The sequence below is a fragment of the Limulus polyphemus genome, unplaced genomic scaffold (assembly GCF_000517525.1).
Source record: "Limulus polyphemus unplaced genomic scaffold, Limulus_polyphemus-2.1.2 Scaffold796, whole genome shotgun sequence".
In the NCBI taxonomy this organism is placed as follows: domain Eukaryota; kingdom Metazoa; phylum Arthropoda; class Merostomata; order Xiphosura; family Limulidae; genus Limulus; species Limulus polyphemus.
In genome coordinates this window covers 217,662-245,224 of record NW_013666406.1, presented here as the reverse complement: position 1 = coordinate 245,224, position 27,563 = coordinate 217,662, and the positions used below count along the sequence as shown (strand labels likewise).

The 27,563-nt window shown below is 32.4% G+C and overlaps 1 protein-coding gene across 7 annotated transcripts in view; it reads left to right on the top strand.

Annotated features, from left to right (window-relative positions):
- The window catches only part of LOC106460563 (pre-piRNA 3'-exonuclease trimmer-like), an 84,857-nt gene that overhangs the window by 25,414 nt on the left and 31,880 nt on the right, over window positions 1–27,563 (top strand). For all 7 annotated transcript variants that reach the window (XM_022387315.1, XM_022387313.1, XM_022387314.1 and 4 more), the window contains exons 13-20: window positions 280–349; window positions 2,630–2,715; window positions 3,182–3,246; window positions 4,131–4,198; window positions 6,737–6,790; window positions 7,638–7,680; window positions 15,691–15,790; window positions 16,849–16,935. In XM_022387315.1, the coding sequence (XP_022243023.1) occupies window positions 280–349; window positions 2,630–2,715; window positions 3,182–3,246; window positions 4,131–4,198; window positions 6,737–6,790; window positions 7,638–7,680; window positions 15,691–15,790; window positions 16,849–16,935 (573 nt within the window). The remainder of the gene's footprint in view (window positions 1–279; window positions 350–2,629; window positions 2,716–3,181; window positions 3,247–4,130; window positions 4,199–6,736; window positions 6,791–7,637; window positions 7,681–15,690; window positions 15,791–16,848; window positions 16,936–27,563) is intronic.

The window sequence follows — 27,563 nt, the reverse complement described above, 5'->3', positions numbered from 1 at the left end:
TTTATTTTTAGATAGACTACAAAAAGATGTGTGTGTGTGTTTTAATATTTAATTACGTAACTGAAATTTGAAACTGGTAAACTGGAAACTTTTAAGGGAAAATCTTTTCTTCATTACTTTACAAAATTCCAAACTCCCATGACAGTGAAAGAATTAAAGCTTCAGTTTAATCAGTTTTATATTCTAAGTTTGAATTACATCTCAGTGCATTTTAACCAATTTGTGGAAGATTGTAACACTTGTATTTCATTTTTATTATTTATGTCATCTTTCTTGCAGCCCCTTGTTGGACACAATCTACTCATGGATCTAATGCTGATGTATAACCAGTTCTACAAACCTCTACCGGGTATTGGCTGCATTTTTTAATTATGATTTATAATTGAATATTGTGGATCAACCACAGATATGTGTGATTTATCCCTAGAATTACCATTGGGGTCTGCATGATCTTATTGGCTTTTTAAACAAATTTTTCTAAACTATTTTTGTACGCTAAATTGCTTGTGTGTCAATGTCTTTATTGGTTTCAGGGTCCCTAATAACATACGAGTCACACAAGATAAGTTTACAAAAGATACCATCAATATTATAATTAATTCCATTAATTACTGCTAGGATGCCATATGTATTTTGTACATAGAAAATTAATGATTTAACTCAAATTATTTTGTCAGTTCTTTACAGTGTTGTAGCAGGCAAAAACATAAAATAACTCAATATGCAGTATGTTGATCCCATTGGTAGTGAACGATATAAAAACAAGTCGGTAATCTGAGAGATAATGAAAAGCACATGTTAAATGTGTTTTATACAGTAGTTGATTATTAAGGTTACCAAAACACGTAGCTCTCATTTACTGTCTATCAGACTGGATAATTTTATTGTTTTGTTTACCCAGTGTGCATAGATTTGGCCCATTGGACCAAACCATTATTCAAGAAGTAATGATGACCATAATTGTGAGATTATTATGGGTGTCTTTACAAAATGTGCCAAAGTTTTAGTAGAAAGTAAAAGTCTGTTATTCACAAAAATCGGATGTATTTCTAAAGAATTTGTACTCAAGATATATTTATGAATTGATGACATCAGTGTGACACGCACTTTGAAAAATCAGTGTGTAAAGTGATATACATGTGAAGAATGAAAATACTTTTATTCATCATACTGTTTGTACACTGCATTTGCATAACTTTTAGAACCTCCAAAATGCTTATCTACAGCTTTCTTCAGTATTCCTATATATTGTATCTGGTATTTACTCTCCTCTACCACAAAATGTTGCTAAATCAGCAATGTAGGGTAAAATGAATAGTTGATAACTGACATCAAATACATAAAGCCATGTTGAATTCCCTGTAAAAGGTCATGGCATTCATACTTTGACCGTCACTCATTCACATATGGTTAAACTTGTTTATTTTATAGACTGAATTATTTGTAGCTTCTTATCAGAATTTAAACATTAATGAACCAACTGTTTAATAAATTAACAAGAAGTACATAATTCCATCTGAAAGCTATAATGTTAAAACTAAAGCTATGTATCTGCATCCATGTGAGTACACCTTATGACAGTATATTATCCATGTGAGTACACTTTATGACAGTATATTATCCATGTGAGTACACCTTATGACAGTATATTATCCATGTGAGTACACCTTATGACAGTATATTATCCATGTGAGTACACCTTATGACAGTATATTATCCATGTGAGTACACCTTATGACAGTATATTATTCATGAATTTAAAGAAAAAAATTAAAAACTCTTTACTTTCAAAAGGTATTTGCTGTCCTAATGTTTCCCTTTTACGGCTTTGTCAAGATCATCATAAAATAAAAATGCTCTTACTCAACTGATTTTTTAATTTCTGATATTAACTTCTGAGGAGATTAAGCTGCCTTAGAGGTCTGTGGACTTTTTGATTTTTAATTTTTCAGGTAATATCCAGTACATTAGTCACTCAACTCTGAGAAAGCTTTTGTAGATACTAGTGCTGAATGAAAGTCTCGTAAATCTCAGATATATATCTATATATATGCATGACAAAATACTAGAACTTTTTAACGATGTATTTAGTAGTAGTAATTTTCAAAAGAAAACCAATTGGCTATATGTGTAACTATAGTAGAATTATTTGTATGTGTTAATTTCTTATGTACAATATTGTGAGTAATCTATTAATTATCATTAACTTCTGATCAAAGCAAGCTACCTACCAACACAGATAAATACTAAAAATTAGTTATGAGAAAATAAAGGTGTTATAGAAAAATTATATTTTGTTAAAAGTCTACAACTATTGCATACAGTTTCAAAGCCTTGATCGATAACTCTCAAATCTAACTGACATACTTTGATTACCAAGCAATTTTAACTCTCAAATCTAACTGACATACTTTGATTACCAAGCAATTTTAACAGTTTAAATCTTTTTTATTAATTTTTTTTAACTTGTAAAAACGAGATGCAGAAAACAAATTTCATCTTTTTGTTTTTTATATGTTTTTTAACTAAAAATACATTAACAGTTGTAATATTTGTGCAACTTCCCTCAATAATTTGCCTTCTCTCAGTAATTCATTGCTTTTTTTGTGTCTGTATCTTGTATCTTCAGACAGTTACAAGCATTTTAAACAAGAGATTCATCGCATTTTTCCTATTATTTTTGATACTAAGCATATGAAGCAGAGCATGAGAAAGGTAGGATTTTTTTGTTTTATCTATTTACACCTCCTTTTACTTCCTGGCATAAAACTGTTAGTGATTGTGCATTTACATTTTTTAACTTAAGTTGTTTAGTGGATTATCAAAAACTTCAGGCTGAAAAATATGTTCCATGTAAGCTCTAATATTTTGAAAGGGTTGTTAAGTAGTTAGTCAAGTAAGCAAGGAGCAAATAAGGTCACAGTATGTGATTTGTGTTGAAAAATACTCAGTGGACAAAGGATTTGAAAGGGTTGGAATTTAATGTTTTTATTTTGTTTTGGAACTTTTATTCTATTATTTCCTATTTTTTTTTCCAAATACAAGACTATTTTATGATTAATAATCAAAATACTGTAGGCTTATTACCTTTACTGTTCACAAAACATTTTACCATCTTGTAAAGTTTAAACATTACCATCGTAACAAAAAATATAAAGTAGTATGTTGAATATTTGTTTAGATTTTTGAAGAGAAAGGATTTTATTGCACTGGAAATCTTCTAGAATTGTATCAAGCATTTACAAGGTAGGTAGTTGAAGTTGTTTTCCATTTCTATATTTTTATTTTTTAAGTGAAACTTCAAAAAGGGTAATGATTGTTTAATGATTTATATAGTAGAACATTCTTTTTGTCAACAAAAGTGAAGACAAACAGTTTTGGTTCTTAACTATGACTGTATATTAAGATGATTTAATATATTGTGTTTGTGTTTAAAAGAGATTCTGTCTTGGTAGGACTGGCTTGAAATCAGTATTTCAATGCATTTGATGGAGAAACAAGCAAAAGTACCTGGCCCTAGTGACGGAAAAGTTTTTAAGTAAATCTATCAATTTAAATTATTTCATTGACTTTTAAAAGGTTAATTGCGTTGCACTCTTGGTTTCACTCACAGCTAAAGCTCTGAACTACTCGTACTGCTCACCCCAAAAGTAATTGTAGAGCATTTCAGCCATATTAACATAATGGTAAATCTACATTTTTTATTCTTTTGAAGTTTGAAATGTGAATGATAGTGTGATTAACTTCTAACAGTTTAATGTAGAATATCCTGCTTTCAAAATGATATCTGGCATCAACATTATTCATGCCTGTTCTCCCATCATTTCAAAAGTGAATGTTGAGCTTTGCCTGCATGCGCACCTTTTCTAAACGAGAGATTGATTAATACTTGGACAGATACCACGGTTCGAAATATATACAAGTTGTTTATCCTAACTCAATCCTACCCAGGTGGAATCTCCATTTTAAAAAATACAGAAAGTAAAAAGATAGACCAGTTACTGCCCAACGAGTCTTTAAATTAATGAGTCATTATAGCATTTTGTACATCAGTGATCAATTTTATTAGCAATTAATGTTTTGAGTAATGGCTTACTCTGTTTGCTAGAAGTGGTTTTTGTTTTTTGTAGCCCAAAAGGACAGTTTTTAGCTCTGTACTATCCCCGGGTGACTCACGCTATTGGTTTTGACAGATATGGTAAGCTCACTTTTTCATTGTAGTTTTCTTTTCCAATGTAATTGTCAGAAATTGAATGCTAAACTTCTCATTTCTTCTTAAACCACATATAGAAAGAAACATTTTGTTAGTGTATTTTATTTGCTGTGTGTAGTTTAATATAATGAACCACACAGTTAAATCTAAAATGTTAATAAACACTTAACTGATAGCATAACTTTCTTAGCCTGAAAATAGATAGCTTAGCAAACTTGTTAGTAAATCTAATATTGAGAAAATTTATATGATTTCATGAAAAAAAGTATAACTTACTTGCTAATTCTTTTATGCATGAATTTTTGAGCAATCTTTAACTACATATTTATTTATACTTAACTCTCTCAACATGGGCTCGGTCAATTTGACCGACCACGTGACCTCTTTGTACACGATTAAAGTCTTTACAGATTTAATACTTCTAACTTTCAATATAGCGTGTATATCTTCACAAAATTTGGCAGTCTTTCAGTTCGTATTATAAGTCTTTCATTTACAAAAAATCATATTTTTTAGTAAAGTATGTTTAATAAAATAAAATAAAAATTTATAAATTAATGTATTGAGTATTTGTTTGAATAGTCTGTGTGCAAAGGAATTTTCATGTTAAATTTAAAAATACTTTTCCTCATCTCAAAATTCTCAAATTTCCTTTGTGTAATCCCTGCCTCCTAAATGCATATCAAACGTTTTTCTTTTCAGTAAAACTTTATAGATTATCTGTTATTTTCTCTACCCTATCTCAAAACTGACCTCGTATCCACCAAAAAAATCGAAATAAACCAAAATACCCTTTTTTTTCTTTCTAGAATGACTTCAAATTGTAAAATGAAATTACATTTGTTTATCCTAAGTAGCTCTAAATTCGTAACAGTATATGTATATTTATAATCACATTTTATTGTTTTATTGCCCTTTGAACTGTGTCTAACTACTATCTGCACCATTATAAGTTGTAGATCATTCGGGGAACATGAAGCTCACGTTACGCTATTGAAATACGTTACCTATGAGCTGCTCGCATGCGTGCCTCATGAACCATTTTAACTCTATTATTATTCTTATTTAACCTAATCTAGTCTTAAATAACTTAAAAAGATCTATATATATTAAATTTTAGTTACTTTTATAATAATATATAAAGAATAAATATGAAAAACAAGAAATAAAGTACTTACCCAATCTGCTTTTTTCTTGCTCTCGGGTTTTCGAGGAGAGTTAACCCTAATTTTTTATACTATAGATAGTAATGCACTTAATAATTTTATTTAATTAAATAATGCACCAAAGAATATAAACAATATTCTGTACAGAACATAACATTATATAGTACATCATTTAATAGATGAAAACCTTGACTTTCTATTAGTTATAGGTAATATATAATGAAGTGTAAGAGAGAACTATCAACGAATTGTGAAAGAGAGGGTGTGGCAGGAGGGGACTGATATTCTCTAATCGATAACTCTGTAACCAAACAAAATTGAAGGCTATAAAAATTATGGTTTGTTTGAGCAATAACGATTTTATAGAGAGAATTTTATGTTTAATTTTGTAATTTTTCTGGGGGTGGTGGATAAAATAGGGATTATGACATGCTAAGAAAAAATGTCATGTGGGTCACACTAGTAGAAATTCAGGTTTTTTTTTAAATATTGCCACTTAGAATTAAGAACTTAAAACTTGTATACTATTATAGTATGGATTATTAGCTTAGCTTTTCTGCTATTCTAATTGGTATAACATAAACAAAAAGTAGTTTAATAAAATCTTGAATGTTAGATACTAAAACCTTGTGTCATGTGCAATAAAGGACACCCGGGGTGATAGGGTTAATATGTCACTGTAAATCTGGGTTCATTTATATGGGAAATAATAAGCCTTTTACTTTAAACTTCAAACTATTTTCTAGTACTGTGAAAAGAAACGATGAAATTCATGACAAAACTTCAAGTTCTGTACAAATACGTAACTTTTATTGGATTTTGTTATTTTTCTTCATTACCTCTGCTCCAAATTTTGATCTTTAATCTGCTTATAATTACATGCTTACATATAACTGAATAACAAAATTTCATTGACTTGTCAATGATAAAAAGTATTTGATTTTGTATTTTGTGGAAAAGGTATTTTGTATATCTTTTGGATCATTATATTTCTTAAGTTATGTTACATGTGCATAAAAACTAAATAATTTTTTAACAATTAGTTTTAAAGAAGCTTCAGATTATTTCTGTCAGTGTTGGGTGCAAATATTAATTGTTACTGAATCATAGCATACAGTATCTTGCTTATAAACTAGCCTAATATCTCTTGCATGTACAAAGACAGTAAGTTACTTAGCAATTTTCATTTAGTTCTGGACAGCCTTTTATGTATTGTTTAATCAAACACTTAAAAGTCATTCAGTTGTAGAACACAAGTTCTTAGTTACTTATCTTACGTTTTTTGAATTTGTCTTTAGTGAAGTTTTTGTGTACCAAAATCAAGTTTACATTTAAGTTGTTCTCCTTTCCTTACAAGCCACTGATACAGCCCCTCACGAAGCTGGTTTTGATGCTTATGCTGCTGGCTACGGTAAGATGTTGCTACAAAGTTTGATGTTTTTTAATCACCTTTTGCATGTTCTTGCATAAAACATCATTAGCTTTACAGAAATAATTTTTCAATCTCTAAAATTTTTTTAGACTATTTACAATGAACATTATAACTAGAAAACAACACAGTATTTTAATACCATCACTAGTTATAGAAAATATATATATATATACAGTGATAGTTATTAGTATGACATAATGTAATTATTCTTATTAAATTATTTTCATGACACAAAATTTCTGTCTCGTGTTAATACAAGTGAAAATCTTTATCATTCCAACTTAAAAATCAGAACATTTAAGTCAAGAAAATTTGTCTTACGTGTCAGCAAACGAGTTCACAATACTTTTTTTTTTCAGAACCATAAGTTTACATTTAGTATCAGGCTAAAACTGTACTGAGTGAATATTTTCTTTGAGAAATGGTGAATTCTGCTATCATGTTGTCATTGGAAGAGACAAAGTATCCACTGAAACTAGTAATTTCCTTATGAAGTTTTGAAACAACTATTTGTGGGATGATAGATTTATTTCTGTACAATGTTTTATCTTTTATAGTGTGACATGACCACAAAAAGATTTAAGGTACAAGTCATGCCTGAATGTTAGAGATGAAACAATGTATAGAAATAAATCTATTATCCCACATATAGCTGTTTCAAAACTTCATGAGGAAATTACTAGTTTCAGTGGATACTTTGTCTCTTCATAAGTTAACTGGGTACCTCTTAAAAAGTAAATAGTAATCTCCTTATAATGTGATTTGTATATGAAAAACAAATGTTGCAGATTCTTTTTTAGTAGCTTTAAACTTTTTTTCTTTCCAGTGTTCATGAGGATTGCACATATTCTTGCCATGAAGAATGTAAGGTAAATTTTTGTTTTATAAGATAGTTTATTTTAGTTTTAAATACTCATTGGTATATAAAAACTGCATCTTGCCAAATCAAGTGAAAGTTTCATCAGTAGTTTGCTCAAACTTTTTAAATAAACAAGCTTAGCACCAGAGCAAAAGGTTTTTATGCATCCTTAATTTTTACACTTGTTAAGAATTGTTGTTTAAAAAGCCTAATCGACTCCATAAGGAAGAGTTAAACTACTTATATGTGTTCATTGAAAAGTAGGACATATTTTGAACACATAGTTATTACCATAATATACTTAAGTAAAGTTATGTTTTGTTATTAATTAACAATAGGAGGGAATCTGTACTGGAGAATCAAAACTCAGTAGAAAAAATAATAATAATATTTAAAATATGCCTAATGCATCGTGGTCCATTAGGCAACCTTGAGGGGATAAATGTTGACTAAATCTTTCTATATGTCATTGAATTGGAAATGTATAGATTTTTTTTTATGGCTTTAAGTCATTTGTTGGCTGATGAATCAGTATATAATACTGTCAGCCTTATTAAATTTTTCAACACCAACAACTCTACATGCAAAGACTGCTTGAATAAACACTTGGTAATAATAATAATACAGTTAGTCAGCAATACTGCATACATATATATATCTAGAAGTAGTGATAAAGATGCAGTTACAAAATATCATCATGTGTAAGTGAACAAACATTTACTGCAACCACAAAACAATGAAGTGAAAATATATTCAAATGTAATCCAAAAACATGCAAAAGCATGTTGCTTACATTTTTTTTCATTTATTTTACTTTTTTATATCGTGTACATTATTTTTCTGCTGTTAATATCCTGAATTATTTAGAATTACCTGTGACTGCATTATTTATTATTTATTTGATTTTATTATTGAGCAACTATCTTCCCATAATTGGCTGCAGACAGTAGATGTATAGTTTGTTTCAGGACATATGGGTTCAAGCACCTGAACCAGGCCCCTCTCATAATTTTAGATGTGTTCATCTGTTCTTTCATAGCAGATTCTTACTTGTGTTGGTGTATAATTGAAAAGGTAGACTATCATATATGTTATTTTAATGCTAGTATACAATATATAGTAAGGTGGTCCTTATTTGCAAGTAAAATTTCAGTTTAAAAAGTCTAAATCTCTCACCTCTAATTTTGTTCTAAAGTAGAAAGAAACATTAACTATCAAACTTTTTCCATCTTGGACCATATTTAGAGGTTACTCAATGAGTTTGAAGCTCTAGACTGCAGTGGCCTGGTACCTTATGTACTATGTTATATAAAAACATATTTGTTATGTATTAAAAATGATTTATTTAAAGTATATTGTTATTTTATTAAATGTACAATAGTATAATTGCATAATTATATGATTTTTGTGTGGTTAGTCATTCTTGCATTGTTATTGTTTCCTTTTTGCTGTTACGAAAGTGTTTTCTATGATCCTGCACTATTTGAAGGAGGAATTGTTTCTGTTTTTCTTCCTTTGTTATGATGGCATTACACTCCTCAGTAAGGGTCACACCCCTTTCAATATTGTCATTTACCACATTCAAGTGTTGAAATGTCTGTAGTGCCTCCCTGTAGTCCTCTCTGAGCTTGCATGACTTGAGATCATAGTCCAGAAATATAGATGGAACTTCAAGGCACCTGAAAAAGTATTTTGTGTTCTTTGTGATGAAATCTTCAATTGACACGTCCTCAGACTTTCTGATATTCAGTTGGATGCACTTTGGAGGTTTATGTAGTGCCATTATTATTGCTTATTTTGTCATGTGAATAAAGCTGAATCAAACCAATGAGTTCCTCATTGAGACACCATAGATGTCCAGCAAATTTTCTACAGGCAGATTTTGAAAGAATGGAATTCACCTTCTTATACTTAACAAGACATTGTAGGAAATTTAGATCATTACAAGGAGCAGAAATGGCATCAAGCCCTAAGATAGACTTGAACAACAGATGCAGATGTCTCTTTCCTCATGGCCAGTGAGCTTAAAATGTCCCACAAATATCCAGATCTTGAGGGCATGAATTATTTCCAATACGATATGTAAACTCTTCTAACATATAGCTTTCCCAGTTCAGGGCTGCTCTGTATATGCACCATTTTTTTATTTCTTGATATGACAATCGTTTGTGTCTTTTATCTTTTTTTTTTAACCGTTTTGAAAGTATAATGAATTTTATTTTCCAACATTTCTGCAGGTTTTGTGGGCTTTTATTTTCCACATTATTAATTTGCAAGTGAAGGTAACTTCCACTTCATCTTGTGTGGAACAAGATGTTGCTCACGCGAGACTACCAACTAAAATGGCATTGGGTTTATATTTGTCTGTTGGGGAAATAATGCATTTTGTGTAGCAAGAAATGGAGTCTTTCATGTGGCCTAGACTTTCTTCTGGACCTGATATACTTCCTTCTATGTGTCCCATTCATGACAAAGGGAATTTTGACATTTTTTCTTACCACATACCTTTACCAGTTCTTTTAGCCATGCTGTCATGGATTTATCTTGGCCTTTTTGTAGTTTTAGGGACATGATTTTTTAGGTACATTACTTTCTTCCTCTCTTTCTTGACTCATATGATTTCTCTCCTTTGTTCTTAATTCATTCCCTAGAAGGAGGAAAAACATAAAAGTCAATATTGGATAATTTTTCTATATCAACATCACTTGGGTGCATTCCTGCCTCATCCTCCTTGCGTATTGTCATATATGCCTGGACTTAACATCAAGTTCTATTCCCTTTCTTGGACTCCCAAACCCTGAATTCTCATCTTCTGACTCTATATCTTCTGTGCAACTTTCTCAGGCTCAATTTTCTCACTTTTGTATTTCACTCACTACTCTTTTATGCTATTTTTCTTCCATTCACCTTCTTTCCAAGGCAATCTACTGTTTCCCTGACAGATTTTCTGCAAATACTCGTTTAGTTATCTTCTCTATTTTGGTATGTTTATCTTCCTAGGCCTTATCACTTCGTACTTAGTTGATCTATTGCTGGATTTGTTGGGGTAGGATGCTATTTTACTGAAGTGCATTTGCTTCCTTATCTCAAAATCCTTCCTCTGGCTCTTTCATCTAGCAGAGTGTTTTTAATGGAGTACCTGATTCTCTGGAGTCGCATATTGAGGCTACACACCAACATCTTTCTTATCATCATCTGTTTCTTGTCTCTCTCAAGCTCCTTCTTTACCCATTTCTGTTTCCTGTCCTCCTGTGTCCTCTGCTCTCCCTGTCTCCCCTCCCATTCCTCTGCTGCCATCTGTTCTTACACCATTTGTAGACTTCAATGCCATCAGTCTTGGTGGTGACTATCCTCTAGGCTCAAGGACAGTAAAGGATTCTTTTAGCTCCATTTGCACACCTTTAAAGTCCATTTAAGGCTGATCTATGGGTGTTGCAGGTATTATTAGGGGGCATTGTTTTTTGCTCCTCCTCCCTTGTCTCTTGTTCCTTTACTAAGGAGGTCCAGTTTCTTGCCAACATCTGTCAGAGGCAGCGTCAGACCTATTGGCCAATGATGCTATTGAACAGGTTTCTTCTTCTCCAGGATTTTATTCTTATCTGTTTATCATTCTCAGAAAAACTGGGATTGGCATCTGGTACTAGATCTTAATTGGTTTCTTGACCTACCTCCTTTTACCATGGAGACTTTTCTCACCTGGTGGTCTTTTTGCTCTGGGATTTTGGATGACCAAGGTGAACATACTAGATACTTATTTTCACGGTCACATTTCCCTTGCACCCAGACTTTATTTTCAATTGTTCATTGAGGTCAGGTTTATCAGTTCTACACACACTGTTTGGTCTTGCATTGACCCATACATTTTTTGCCAAGAAGTGTGTACTTTTGCTCATCACATTCACAGCTTGGACAACTGGCTTCTTTTAGCTCAGTGTCAACAGGCCTCCTACAGCTATACTCAACTTCATCAGGAGGTGTCCTGTCTTAATTGGTTAATGAAGCTGGAGAAGACTCATCTCACATCCACTCCATATCTGGTTCATTTGGGTATGTTCTTCAATTCTCGTCTCAGTACGGAAGAAGATACGTCCCGTAAAATTAAGAGACTTTGTTGAATTATAATTTGGTGTTTGTGAATTCTGTACATTCAATTAAGTTATTGTTAATTGTTTGTTGGTTTAATGTAAGTGGCTACTGTTCGGGACGAACAATACTAAGGAAGGGGCAGTGTTACGACAGCGGGGGTCACGTGACGCTAGTAACAAGTCATATTCTCGAAGGTTCGTGAATCCTCCAGTGTTTACTAGCTATGCGGTATTCTTGTATATATAAGTCGCCAAGAAGTGACGGCAACAATGTAACTGAACTGCAGACAGAGATAGAGACGGACAGTTGAGTCGACCATGTGAGTCGTTCATTGTGAATTATAGCGTTTGTTATAGCGTGACTGTGGAAATTAAGTGTATTGCAAAGTTGTATTCAGAAAGAATAAACCAGTTTTATTTAAGAAAGGACTTGTATCGCTAAAGTTTCTTCGGAAAGAATTTTTACGGAAAATTAACTAACGACCATATGCATTTTCTACCTAATTATTCTATGGTAGGAATTTTTTAAATGTTTCTTTGCTATTTTTGCACATACATGTTGTCCATAAAATCACTGATTTATTTCCATCCTATTTACCTTTCTTCCTTTGTTCTACTATAGTAAATAATACCTGCTCCACCCATGAGAATATTGCTGCTGTGTCACACATTATGTAAGCAGGTTAACAAAAACAATGTCCTTCACTGGCTGAGTTGATCATACCTTGAGGCTACTACCGTAACTCTATGCGTATGGGAATAATGATAAAAGAACACATTTTGTTTGAGGGACATGGAGTAATTGGTTTCCAGTGCTCTATCCTCCTCTTCTCTCCCTGTGTGGGAAGTTCCCTCTACTTAGGTGACTTGGGCTTCCATGGAAACCCTTATTCCCTGGGGTTGTGCTCACATGTGTCATTTGTAGTGGGCTGTGCATGATCAGTGGAACCTCTTTCAGGATTGCATACAAATTTCACTTGGTAGCTCAACAGAACCAATACCATGAAATGTGTTCTTCTTCCTCCTTCTCATCTGGATCTCTATTTTTTCCAGATGCTTCCCTGATGGGGTAGGGTAATTGTCACATCTCTCTGGAGATTTCAGGTCTATAGTCCCATCATATCAATCTCATAGAACTTTTGGTGGTACATCGAGCTGTGGATTGCTTTTTTACAATGGTATATGGCTGTCTAGTTATGATCCATACAGACAATTCCACAGCTGTCTCTTATACCAAGTACCAGGGGTCACTTGGTCTTGCTTTCTCAGTTTTCATACCCTCTAACTTCTCTCCAGGGCTCATTCCCTACAAGTATGACTAGTGGCTTGTCATATTTCGGGTACCATAAATCTTGTTGCAAATTTTCTCTCGAGGCCCGACAAGATTTTGTCTATAGACTATTTCCTCAATCCTCAGATTTTCATGTGGCTTTGCTCCCATCTGAGAACTCCTGTTTTAAATGCATTTGCTATTTTTCACAACACCAAACTTCCCCTTTTCTGGTCTCTCGTATCACAGCCATCAGCTCTAGTGGTGGATGCATTCAGTTAGGACTGGACTGACTTTTTGCTTTATGCTTATCCTCCTTATCATCTCCTTCTTCATGTTCTCTTCCTCGTACTGGACACTCCTTATCAGGTCCTTCTTGTAGCTCTGTATTGGCCAGATCAACCATAGTTTCCTCTATTGAACCTTCTTCACTCCTACCTTCCTCTTCCTCTATCTTTCTCCCATTTTCTTCTCCTTCAACCTCATCCAGTTGTGTCATCACTCTGACATCATTTGTGGGCTTTGTCCACTCCCTTGAAAGACATTCCATGCTTTTCATATGTAGCCTTTCTTCTATCTCATTCTATTAATCCTCCCTCCCTCCTTGTCTATTAACAAAAATAGCTTTTTTTTTTCACAGTTGGTCACTGCACCATTTTTTCTCCCCTTTTCATCCTTCTGTTCCCTGTCTTTCTGAATTCTTCATGTGGCTCTTCGAACAAGGTTTATCAGCATTGATTATTGCTGGTTACTGGGCAGCTCTATATAATACTTTGCATTTTTTGCCTTACCAACATGTTTTCTCCTCACTGTTCCTAACTGTGCTCTTCCATTCTTTTCAACACCTTTGTTCTCCCAGTCCTTCTGCTCTTCCCAGTTAAGACCTGAATATTATCCTTTTGAACCTTTGCCCTCCTCCTTACACCATCTCACTTAAAACCTGTTTCCTCCTTTTCACCTGTGGAGGATATTGTTTGAGCTGGCATGTGGATGACCCCTCACACTTTCATCACACATCATCTTGTCATTTCCTCTTTGTTGAGCTTAAAGGCTGCCTGCAGTTGATATTCTACACACATTTTGCTGGCTCTAATTACGTAAGTTCTTTTTCTTTTTATCTTATCTTTCCAGGCCCTTCTCACACCTTACTGGATCTCACCCAGTGGCAAGTGATGCCTGCTAGGTTATACTTATCCTAAATCCACACAGTGTAGGACCTTCAAGGCCTGATGTAGCATTCACTTATGAGATGGGATTTTTCACAAGAGTACTAGAAGTATCCTTGCAGTGCATAATTTCGTAAACAAGGCCTGTGGACTATCATGAGTAAAGCAAGCAGGGGATAACTGACCATCCATCATACCTAGTTGAATAAACTGATGATGGACTGCTTTTTAATATAAAGTTTTCGTGGTCACCCATTGCACTGTTCTATGGTGCTGTGTTCCTTTGGGCTCCCCAATTTTCTTTCAGCCCCTTTTTATTCTAGTGGAGCATGGAAGTCCTTGCCACTCACCATTTCTTAGCTGCTGGGCTGGTGGACCATGGAAAATTCCTCCTGATTGTGACCAATTACACTCAATAGAGAGTAGATTGGATATGTTCCATTAGTTTAGTCCAGTTCACCCATCCAGCTTGCTTTTCCCCATCCTACTGCTGCTCAGATGTTGTATTCCTGAATGTTCTGTTGTTGGATTGGCACAGAACCAGTTAAAATTAACCATCAACTCAGTTCATGGGGTGGATATCACTTTTTCATTATATTTCACTGGGTTTGAGATGTAGATTGTAAGGACCCTCCTTCTGCTGCAGACTGAACAAAAAGTACCTAATATTGCTTGGTTTTGGACTTGAGCTGACCCACCATATATGGTATGATGCACCCTAGCACACTATACAAATTGGTACGTCTGTGATACTGATTCATATTATGAAATATTCCAGCTGTAGTGAGTGGAGGTTATATGTCATATCAGAAGCTAACGTTTTCCAACACTGGAAATGCATTTCCTGTTGATACTTACCTTCACTCACACTTCCCACCTGTTTTCCCCATTTACGGTGCATCTTTTCTTGCCTAATCTTGAAGCGATAATTGAACGCTCAGTATAGAATGAGTCAGCTGTGTTAGGAGGGTGTGTCATGTAGAAATGTGTGATTTTAGGTGAGAGTCTCAAGTCTAGTGGCGAGCGAAAAATGGTGCATGTCTATTAGAAATACATTTTCAGTGTTTGCAAACGTTAACATGTCAGTTGTAATTATTTCAGAAATATAACACTAGGATGGAGACATTACTTACACGGTGGGGTGTGGGAGAATTTTATCTAATACAATTTAAAATCTATTAATTGATTGATAAGGTAAACCAGATTTGTTGTTCTAAGTTGTGATTTAGTGATGTTGTATGTGTAAGTTGTGTTTTAAAATTCTTGCCTGATCTTTATTTTGACATTAACATGGTGATTTGGAATAATTAGTATTTTAACAGATAATTAGTGATTTGTCATTTATTTGTATTCATTTCTGACCAGAAAATTCAAGTTTTGTTAGCTATAAAATGATTAAACATAGTTTTATAAACATAGATTTAGTGTAGTCAGTCTCTGTTATTTCTACCCCACGGCAGTGTTTCTGAATGGTATACTTATGTTGTTTTTACCCTCAGAATACAGGCAGCTCACCCCCTATCATGGTCAGAACATCAGGGAGCAGTTGAACCATATAAAAATAAAATCAACCTTATCCGTGGAAGTCTACATCACTTAGTAATTAATTTTTTCTTTGTGTTTTAAACAATCAAAATACTATATCGTAGTCACTTTTGTTGTGTGTTATCAACACTTATTTTGTGGTAAAAAACATTCATTGATCCTAATCCAGTTTCATTATTCCAACTTAAACTATGTGACATCATTGTATTTCCTCAAAATTATGTAATTTCATAGTTTTCAGGCAGATGCCTTCCTTGAGAATTCTACCCATAGAATGATAGTGGGAAGTATTTAGAACAATAGACAATATATTCGTGAACTGTTAGAAAGTTATTTGAAGCTTTTGAATTTTATATTATTAAAAGCACTCATTTATTTTATTGTGCATTTCATAATTAGCCATTTATTTTTTATTTCATGTAATTATTTTTGCTATATTCAAATTAAACAGCTAACTTTTGCTCTTTTCAATAAAAAAAGACTGACTTATTACTCAGAAAATTTGTAAAGTGAGCTTCCCATTACTCTTCTTTGCCTGAAACATTGTTGCAGTTTGAATATATCTCAGATATTTCTCCATTCAAGCTTTTGAAAGCAAAAGTTTTCCAATTTGGAATAACTTCTAGTGTTTTCTTTAAACTTTTGGAGGAATTTACTCTTTTAAGGTTTTCTTTGAAATCAGATATTTTTTTTTAATGTGTATTAAAACAAAGATTTATATAAGGTTAAAGTTATCACCCCTCTAATGACATGCACTTATTGTGATTCTGTTTTGAGTCAAATTTGTGTTAAAATTACATTTTTTAGAAATTTTATCAAAGTGTATTCCCATCATTTAATCTTCCTGGTCAACCTTAAAGTTAAACAGTTTATGCATATAACTAAATTAACATATAAGTTTCAGATTAATAAAAATTTTGATTTTTTGACTAAAATTTGTGTTTAATTGTCATTGATAACTTTATTTTCTAATGATTTTTCAAAAGCAGTATATTTTACACGATTATTATCTCGTATTTTATTAAAAAACATGTTTAATTATATTTTGTTAATGTTTTATAAGATGATTTGTATTTGTTGCAGTCTTTATTTTTCATTTTAACCCAATCAAGGTTTTAGATGGTGAAGACCCTGCATTTGAGCGCCCTCAGTGGCTATTTGTTGAAGTAAAATCAAACAAAGCTCTGGATCCAATGGAGGTAAAGACAAATTATGTATTATATTTGTGTTGCATATGCTCACTTTTCATAAAAGAAGGATGTGCAGGAAGTTCCAAAATACTAACATTTAATTAATTTTAATTGTTATACATTTAAAAAAAATTCACCTTTTGAATTCCAAAAAACTGATATTTAAGACATTTTTAGATGTTTATAAAATTAGTTTTTTTTTAATTCCAGTAAAGTAAACTTTAACCTATTTTTATATCTGTAAGAAAATTAATCTTTCGAATTCCAAAAAACTAATATTTAAAAAATTTTTAGATGTTTATCAAAGTAGTCTTTTTTTATTCGAGAAAGTAACCTTTAAGCTATTTTTATATCTTTAAGAAAATTAACCTTTTTTCCTAACATTATAGGCCAAATTAGAAACCTAGTTTTCAACGTGAACCATAATATCCTTCTAGAAATTTAGCATAATTGGTAACAAATGGAAAACTTTAAAGGTTTGAGAAATAGAGTTCATTATTAGAAAACTTGTTTTTATCACCAGCTGAAACCAATAAAATAGTGTATATAAAATGTGACAGAACACACAGATAAGTTTGTATTGTTGACCATCTTTAAGTTTCTTGACCAGTGAACATCATGGATGAAATATGCCCACCATTAAGATATAGCAACTATAACTAAGTAAACAGTCAGCTTACAACTGTCAATTCACACTTTGATTAGCTCGTTTAAGAATTACCAACTGAAAGTAGTTGCAGATCAAAAGAAAAGATGTAGGGAATTAGTTTTTCTGTTGTTGTTCTTTTCCTTTCTACATAATTTAGCATAAGAGAAGCTAAAACATTTTATGTTTCACATAAAAATAAGTGTGGTTATAGCATTTCTAGGCCACTTTCTAAATAGATACATTTCAAGATTTGGTTAAGAGCTGTTGGTAGATGATAATTTTGAGCATTAAACTCAATGTGTTGAATTATTTTAATTATATAACACATTCACGACACCGTGCGCCACTGGTGGTACATATGCATGTTTTCTGTTGGACATCGTGAGTCACAACTGTACCTTACATCTCTAAAGTCTTATATGAAGCATTTATTTTATACGGATGGCTATAATAAAGCCACACTTTCCATCATGTATCACTGGTGGAGCACGAATGCCATGTTGAAAGGACAACTGATTATAAAACAAATTTACATGATTAAATCACTTTTTATTTTAAAATTACATCTAGAAGTTGGCATTAAATTTTTCACTGTGAGTAATTGAAGCAAAAAAAACACTAACTGAGACTTCTTTCATAAATAAGAAAACTGTTATGATGACTAATATAATAAGAATAGAACTATTATCATCCACAGTAAGGATTATTTTATGTGAAGTCCCTTTTTTATGCCCATAAAGTTGTGAAATATTCATAATTCTTCAAAAAAAAACGGCAAGATTAGGCTGAAAAAAAGAAGGAAAAAAATATTAAATATTATGATCATTTGATTATTATTACTTAAATCATAGTGTGCACCACCAGTGGCACATGACAGCCAAAGCTTAAATGGGTAAAGATAGGACATCATGTACCACTGGTGGTGCACTCAAGAGAAAGTTCCCAATGCAGTCATTCTGTCATAAAACATAACATAAAGCTATAACATTCACAGAGTTCACAATGAGGCCTTACGTTCCTGTTGCATAATTAGAGTAATCACTTACACTGCGAACATGTTAAATACTCATTAATTAGACAGAATGGTCCATAACACTGGGAAGTACAATTAACAGATTCTTTTTTAATCAATCATGTTTTTTACCTTAACTTCCTAACATCTAATCTAGTTTGGAAGCAGATGGAAAGCGTCAAGTAGATAAAGTGGATAGTATTGTTTGCATTTCTCTATGTTTACTGTGTAATGTGAATATTAATTGATGGAGAAGCATATTTCAATTTGGAATATTTCATCTTACTTTATATGTTAACCATGACCATTGAATTCAAAACTGAAACTAACTTTTCCTGATTGTTATACATAAATCTATTCCCCATTCCAAGGAGCATTTTGTTACCAGATCAAAATTAGGGGACACATTTTCACCTCACCCCAATTCCACCACCTATGTATTCAGTAAATATGCATGCTTATTGTGTCAATAATGTGGCTGTACTATTTCATCCAGATTTAAATGAAAATTATACTTATGTCAAGGATAGAATTGAAACTGGTAACAGGAGACATAGTCAATAAATTTTGTCAAGTATCTGAAACATCACTCTGTGTTGATATTTTTGTTCCTTATGAAAACTTTTCTTCTTTCTCCTTCCCTTTTGTCCATTAGTCTTGCTGTATAATTAGGCCTAGACTTCCACTTGATTAATAGCTCCAAAGAATTCATATTTAACAGAATAGCTGTGGGAATGTGCTGAAAAATTACATACAAATGATTAGGTCTAAAAGCCTAACATAAATAAATATTGACATAAATATTAGGTAAACATCTTTACCTTTAGATTTTTATTTTATTATTTCTTAATTCTATAGAAGTACATAATTTTCAAACAAGAAAGTACCTTGTTTTAATATTTTAATGTAATTTTGAAGGTATTGCATGAAGTTAAACTTGCTTCAAACTTTTGCATAAGGTATCCATAATGATTCTGTTTAACAAAGTCCTATACATTGTCATTTTTGTTAAACAGTTACGTATGTGAATAAACACAACTGATATGAACATATGGAAGAAGGGTTCATAAGTAAGCCAGATCATTTCTAAAGAGAACAAAACTAAATACAGAATATTATGGGAACATGTCTTTTTCAGTTCTATGCATTTCTATATAGAAAACTTAAAAAGCAAAACAAAAAGATGAGAAATATCTAAACTATCTTATTATAACATATTTAGTTAAGATTGAAATTGTCGTGACATTTTGCTTTTTTTTCTTCTCTTGAAATTGATAGATTACCAAGAGTTCTTACTTTATGTACAACTTTTTTTATGTGCTATTTTTGGATCCAAACAAGGTGACCTAGATTGCAGATCAGTGGCTGTACTTAAATAGTTTGGTATATATGTTTGGTAAATAAAAAAATCCTGGTTATTTTAGTTTTACAAATGTTGTCATATCAAAGTAATTTCTCTCTTGTCTTAAGAATCTCTTGTGTAAACTGTTTTAATTTCTGACAGACTTGTAGATATCGAGTGAATTGTAATAGACATAACTCGCTTGGCTATATCGGTACATTTTGTATGGAATACTTTCAAAAGATGTTAGAGAATATTATGTAGAAGAAACTTACTAGTTTAGAATAGAGAATATTTATTTAATATTGAACTTGGAGAGATGAAATGTTTTTCTAAATAAATTTGTGTTTAATTTTGTCAAAAGCTTATTTGTAAGTAAAGCTGGTGAGAAAACAATTTGTTTTTTTCTTTAGTTCTATAGCCCCAAAAATTGTTCTGGATATATTTTTTTTTCAATGTCATTGTACTAATCTATTGTTACAATGTATTTCAAATCCAGGTATTTTGTTTTTACAAATGTAAGTTGTTTATACAATTGGTATTTAAAAATTAGAGAGAACTGAAACCAATTTTTGTTTATTTTCAGAATAATAATTCGAAGTCCAACTATGTTTTAAATGACTATGCTCATTTTTGCCCCACTCTATATATTTTTTCTTTACATCTGTATTTAAATCATACTTTTGTTACTACACAATATTTATATGAGCATTATTATTGTTATCGAAGTATACACTGTGATGTACATAAAAAAGAGCTGTGAGCCTTTAAGCCTTTACTGTTGTGTCAGTGATGTAATGTAGCAGGAAACAAAAAAAAAGTATTTTTGAAGGAGACCTTCAGATGTAACCAACTGAAATAAATCAAGTAGCAATTTTTTTTCAATTATCTCAGTAAATATTTCACAATGGAGTTACTTGTTTAAGTCATTAGTCTATGTTATTTCATGGTTGGTGGTTTGGAAAAGGTTACTTGTTATATTAACAGATGTTGGTAGATGGTTTGACTGAGCAATACTTGTTCATAAGCATCTGTTTATCTAGTTTGAACAGATTCTATTTTAAAGCTTGCACTATCTGTGGGTGCAAATTAGGAAGTTTCTGTTGTTTTCTTTCAATCACCAAAACTCATACCTTATAAACTGGAAGGTTTATTTTGATTGTATTTCTTTCTTTTTTTGTATGTATGTGTGGGAGTGATGTATTAATTTTATGGAGTATAGCTTGATATGCCAATAAACAAGAAAACTAGCTTACTGGTTCTTCTGAATGATGAATAAATTAAAGTAATAATAATGAATAATTGGTGGTAAAATAAATAAATACTATTGTATTATTAATCCTTATTCTAATTCTGATTTGTAAATGGCTAGTATAAAACTGATATAAATTACAGTTCACTAACTTAATCTAGTTTACATCATAACAATTGTTGTTCGTGAAATTTGATAATATAAATAGCGTTTCAACCACTACTGTGTCTGTCGTAGCCCAGGTGGCTTGATGTGCCCTGAAAGTTTTGAAAGGTTTCCTATAGCAGACATAGTGTGATTGACATATTGTTGTACATTCTTCTTTACTTTCACTTAAATGCTTAAAATTAACATGTACTTAGAAGTATTCCAAGTTTATCAATTGGCTAAGATGAAAACGAGAAGAGAGAGATTGTAAAACATTTCTCTGGCTGTATAAGTTTGGTGTCCAGAAGAAATAGCACTTTGGAAAACTCTTCGTGCAACTTAAATCTTGCATGCTATGTCTAATACACGAGCCTTCCCATTTTTATATAAACAAGAACGCTCAATGTAAGAATACAAAATATTAGTTTAAAAAAATTGTGACTCCACTAATTTAAGCTACACACAAGTGAAACCTAGCTATTGACTCTCAGGATCCCTGAAACTATTTTTGTCTGGATCACCCCAGGCTACTTGCCCATTTTATTTTGGAGGCCCCAGGCTTCCCCTGCTGTGTTGAATACAAATAGTACCCTTTTTTCATTTATATATATCTATTCTTGGCCTCGCGAGTTGCTGACTTGCAATAGTAAGTTTTGTTCTCTTCATCAGAGAAGTTTTGTGAGTCATTAGGGCCACCTAATTAAATAGTTCGTTGCTGCGTGCTTTTGTTTTTTTTTTACTTCGTTGTATTTTAGGCTCATTCGATATCTTCTCTTTGTAATACTTAACCTAAATTTTCTCAACAATAAGCGTTAAAAATAACGGAATGGGTTTATATTCTGTTTCGTTTTTTATGTATCATAAAATTATTCAATTTCTAGATATTTAAGGCGTTACTGAGAAAACTACCTGATACAATGAAACGTCGTTTTAAATATTCTGAACAGAAGCCGAGATCTTTAGAAGAATTATAATCATTCTAGGTGACTCTGATATTTGTGTTCTTTTTTGTTTTGTTTTTTTATATCCTGGTGGTTTGATTAACAGGGAGAAGAAAGAAGTTTTAAACTTAACCTTTAGCACACTACCTACAAACAACACAGTATGAGACAAAAACTTGGATGAAAAAAAATAGAGATTGCTGTCACATAGAAAAGTAAATTTGCCAAGTTATACTTTTTTTGCGTGTGTGTATGCGCATGTGCGTGCCGCAGATATGTTCGCTTTTCAACTTTTAAAACGTGCCTTTCACACCCATAGAAACGATAATACTTTATACTTTCAGTAATAAAATGTACATTTATTTATGGTTCCTTTTTTTTTTTTTTTACTACATAGGAGGCATGCATAAATCACAGTTTACTTTACGTAACAGCGGTCATTAATGTCTATTAAGTTCGAGAACACTGATCTGTTGTTACAATATCATTCAAATCCATGGATGTAGCCAGCATAATTTAGAGCAAAATATTTTTCAAATTTGCTTCACGTTTTCTTTTTCAGTCTTATTGTTTTATTTTAAAAGCTTCCATTGTAAAGATGTGTAGGTCATGGAAAGTAGCATGAATGTCTAATTGTGTTGTTCACGGTGTATTACTGTACACCCTGTAGCTACGTCGTGAAGTTCGTTGTCAAATGAGAAGTTTTATAAGTTATATAAATAGTGCAAGTTAAAATGGCGGACACAGGTTCTGCGTGCGTATTATCCCACTTTTACAGATGTTACTGTGAGATAGAAGCACCTAATTTATTTGGTTCAATCTTGTTGATTTGGATAGGGGCTTTCTAACGTACTAACGTGATGCAGCAAGTAAAAGGCCTACGTTGACACACATTTTATATTCCAGAGTGGCCACAAACAATTAAATTAGCTTGCAAAAATAATGTCTAAACTTACAGATACAAAAAAATGTCAACATTATTAGTGTTTTCATGTCTGACAAGTCCTCTCTCACTCTCTTAAATAGCATAAAAAATGCTAATCGATTGTCGGGACAACAAGTAACACAAAGAATGTCTAGATATATCAGTTTTAGTTCCGTAAAAAAAAAAATTCTTCCTGCTCAATACTAAGAAATATTTAATTTGTCTTATTTTAATTCTCTACAAAAGAACTTCTACCCAAAATTCATACCTGTACTTATAGTTTACGGCGTTTATGCATTAGGCCTTCTTATAGTTTTGGGACCTAAATCCTTATTACGATCATCATTAAAACTCCTGCAACGTTTTTTTTTTCTTTCCCTTCATTTATTGTCGAAACTTACTGTATATGCCCAGTCAGAGTAACACGTGAAAAGTTTCAAATCTAATAAAAATACCTTAAGTATGAAAAAAGGTGCTGCTAAAAAATATGTGGGTGGGGGGATTGAGTGTGCGACTTAAAGGAATGAAATCAAAATAAGATTTATACACTAACACAGCAAATATTCATTCATTAGTTAGTTAGGCCACTTTTTTTAAAACTTGGGGCATGTGGTAAGTAAAACACCCTATTTTTCACACCTAAGGTGTTTTTGATTATGTATCATGAATTTATGTTAATACACAGCACGTAAGAAAGCGAACTCGATAGTAATCAACATTAGCTTTATGCTCGCAACCCTATTATTCGGAACATACCTATACTTTACAGAACCACCCAGATTCTTTAAAATATATGGTGATAGTTTGTTTTCTCTCTCTAAAACAGTGTGAATAATTCCCTTTACAGTAACGCCATGGAAATTAGATTAACAGTTTCTTGTCATCACACGTATGCTCTCGGTAGAACCTTATAAAGCATAATTATTTACGCCAATAGTAATCAACATTATCTTTATGCTCGCAACCCTATTATTCGGAACATACCTATACTTTACAGAACCACCCAGATTCTTTAAAATATATGGTGATAGTTTATTTTCTCTCTCTAAAACAGTGTGAATAATTTCCTTTACAGTAACGCCATGGAAATTAGATTAACAGTTTCTTGTCATCACACGTATGCACTCGGTAGAACCTTATAAAGCATAATAATTCCTTAAGCTAATATCACGTGATGCTAAACGCTCTTTAATTAGGAGAATTCCATAAAATTTAGCAAATTTTGTGCTTTAAAGTTGGCAATGAATAATAACCGTCTACCCGTATGATTATTTTGAAAACTTGATCTAGAAACTGCTAATCTAGTTTTCTTGGCCTAACCAATACTTGTGTATCTGCACTTGCTTTCTAATACAGCCGTCTTTAATCCGAATGACAAAAAAAAAACTCAAAACGATCCACCTTTACTCGCCGGAACTTATTTTTAAGGCGGTACTAGTACCGGTACTTGTTTGAGTTGCTTTGTCGTTTTTTATGTTTACACACAGATTTTTTTCTTTTTCAAAAAACAGGTCCACTTCACCCAGCTGATACCTCTACGTGTTTTTTTTTCGAGAGTTTCACCCCTGCTCTTAGATGAAGCTGTACTAAAAATTTCCAACTGATAGCTCACGTGACTTTTTGCGTAGGCGTGCGAAAAAATGTTGGTCAAAATTAAGCGGTTTTTTGTTGAATTACTTTGCACTTGTAGCTTATGTTTAGACCAAGTATGACATCTAATTATAGGCTGTAAAGATCTATCAATGTACCAAATTTGAAAAAAAAATCATAAAAGTTAAGTATGTTTTTGTATCAAATAGTTTCCGTACTTTCGGCGAAGACGAAGAAAAAAAAAAGAAAAATTCAATCAAAATTGGAGATTTTATATTTCGTGTATTTCTTAATGGATTCCCTTAAAATTTGGATGTGAAGTAAGGACCGAGTAGAGCACATCCACTGAAAATATGTGATAGTTTGAACTGTCTAAGCTACAGAAAGTGGAAAATTGATAAACCTATCACAGTATGTTCTTCAGTTAGTTCATGCATTAGGCCTCCTCATAGTTTTGGGGCCTAAATCCTTATTATGATCATCATTAAAACTCCTGCGATGTTTTTTTTTTCTTTCTCTTCTTTTATTAAATCATAACTTCTAAAATCTTAATGGATTATACTATACAGCTGACATAGTGGTAAATGTGCAATACTGTGAATCTGATGTTCGGTGGTTCGTGCTCAACTTTTTGTTTTTTCATGTCTGTGGGTGTATTATAAGAGTGACAGTTAAATTCTATTCGATTAAAGTAATCTAAGAGTTAACAGTGAGTGATGTTGACTAGATGTCATTTCCTCTAGTCCCTCACTTCAAAATTAGCAATGGCTAGTGCAGATAGCTCTAGAGTAGCTAGGTATGTATGTAGTTGTATGCCATATATAAATAGCATTTCAGAGAATCATAAGTCTTTTATTCAGTTCAATAGATGAGTTCTGATACTGACAAAAGGCTTCATGGACAGTGTGACTTGTGCAAGACAAAGGACTGTCTTATTTGAAATCCAAAAAATTTTAGTGGAATCTCAAATAATAATAAAAACAATTTACATCACAAATGCTAGGCCTAATTATAATTTCTTTTCATGCAGGTAGGCAATATTATAAATCATGTTTAGAATAAAAATTGCTTGAAAACTTCCTCATGTTATACAGCAGTGTTAATACTCAGAATTTTATAGACACTTTAAACAACATGTAAGGTTTACTGCTTTGCGATAGAATTTCTGGGCAAGATTAGTGATATGTTTGTTCATAGTGTGAAGTTTGAAAACTGAATTGAGAAAGATTTGCAGAGTGTGTTTTGATAATCTGGGTGTTAGTCTTATAACTTTGTTTTGGTGGGTTTAACTGATACCATAATGACTGTATTTAAGGCATACATTAGACCTACTCTTGAATATGGGAATATGATAACTTGCAACATGTCAAAACACATATCCCAAAAGCTGCCAACTGATACCATAATGACTGTATTTAAGGCATACATTAGACCTACTCTTGAATATGGGAATATGATAACTTGCAACATGTCAAAACACATATCCCAAAAGCTGCCGGCAGCTTTTGAATTTCCCTCCAATTTTTCTTAGGTAATTGGGCTTCTGATTAACATTAGTGCTGATTTGATTAAAGTGGTTTGTCCATGTTAATTGTTTGTTGAAGGTGACTCCTAGGTATTTGGCTGTTTTGAAAAGGTGATATGTGAATCATGTATTTTAACTTTGGGGAAATATTTTCATTATCTTGTGATTTTTCTGTGGAATGCTATTGTTTGTGTTTAGTGGTACCCACCATTTGTCACACACCAAGAAGTGATGTGGTTTAAGGATGTTTGTACTTGTGATGAGGTGACAGTTGGCAGAAATTCATTAACAAGACAATTTTCATTTTTAGCAGCAACTATATATTAACATCTATACCTTACCACTATCTAGGTCCATAGGAAAGGCACTGTTCAGTGCTCAGGCAGCAAAAATGGGCTTTTCTCCAGGTATTCCCCCCCCCCCACACACACATACACCTAAATTTATGGCTTTTGGATCTAATGATCCTTGACACCCTAAGAAGAGCTGTTGATCCATAGATAAAAAAAACTATTACTGCTGTTTTTAACCTTAGATTTATTGGTCCTAAAGACCTTGTCAAAGCTTCTACATTAGATCCGAAATCATAGGGCCATATGAGCTTTCCTGTCAACTGATGCTCATAAGGTTACAGCCTGGTCACCCTTTGATCATTCCTCATCCAACAAGTCACAGCCATCTACTATCCGTGAAGAATTTATTGGGCTTGGCTCAGACACACACACAGCAACAGTTATTATTATTAGTTTTTGTGTATATGTGCGTGTATGTGTATGGGAGAGAGTTCACACATGTGTGTTTGTGTGTGTGTATATATATATATATATATATATATTTTATTTATTTTTTTCCTTCTTATTCAGCCATTGCTTGTAACTATTAACCCAATCCAATGGACACACTATATCCATGCAAGATTGGGATGAGAAGAAATTAAATTTTCTGGTTATTTCTAAACCCTCACATGAAATGGGTTAAGTAAATTTGAACCAAAATACCTACCACATCAAACGAAATAAAATGTGGAAGGTTTTAATGCTAGACAAGCTGTGACTGTTAAGGAATTCCCAAAATGAATTTTGTTTTTGGAACAACCTAACAATAAAGTACTAGTTTTATGGTTTTATTATGTGCACTATAAAACTTCAGTACAATCAAGTGCCAGACCCCCATATATTGCATTTCCACTTTAGCTACATTCAAGAGTGTGCAGAGTCCTAGTGCTTTGTCAGTACTCCCCCCCCCCCCCACACA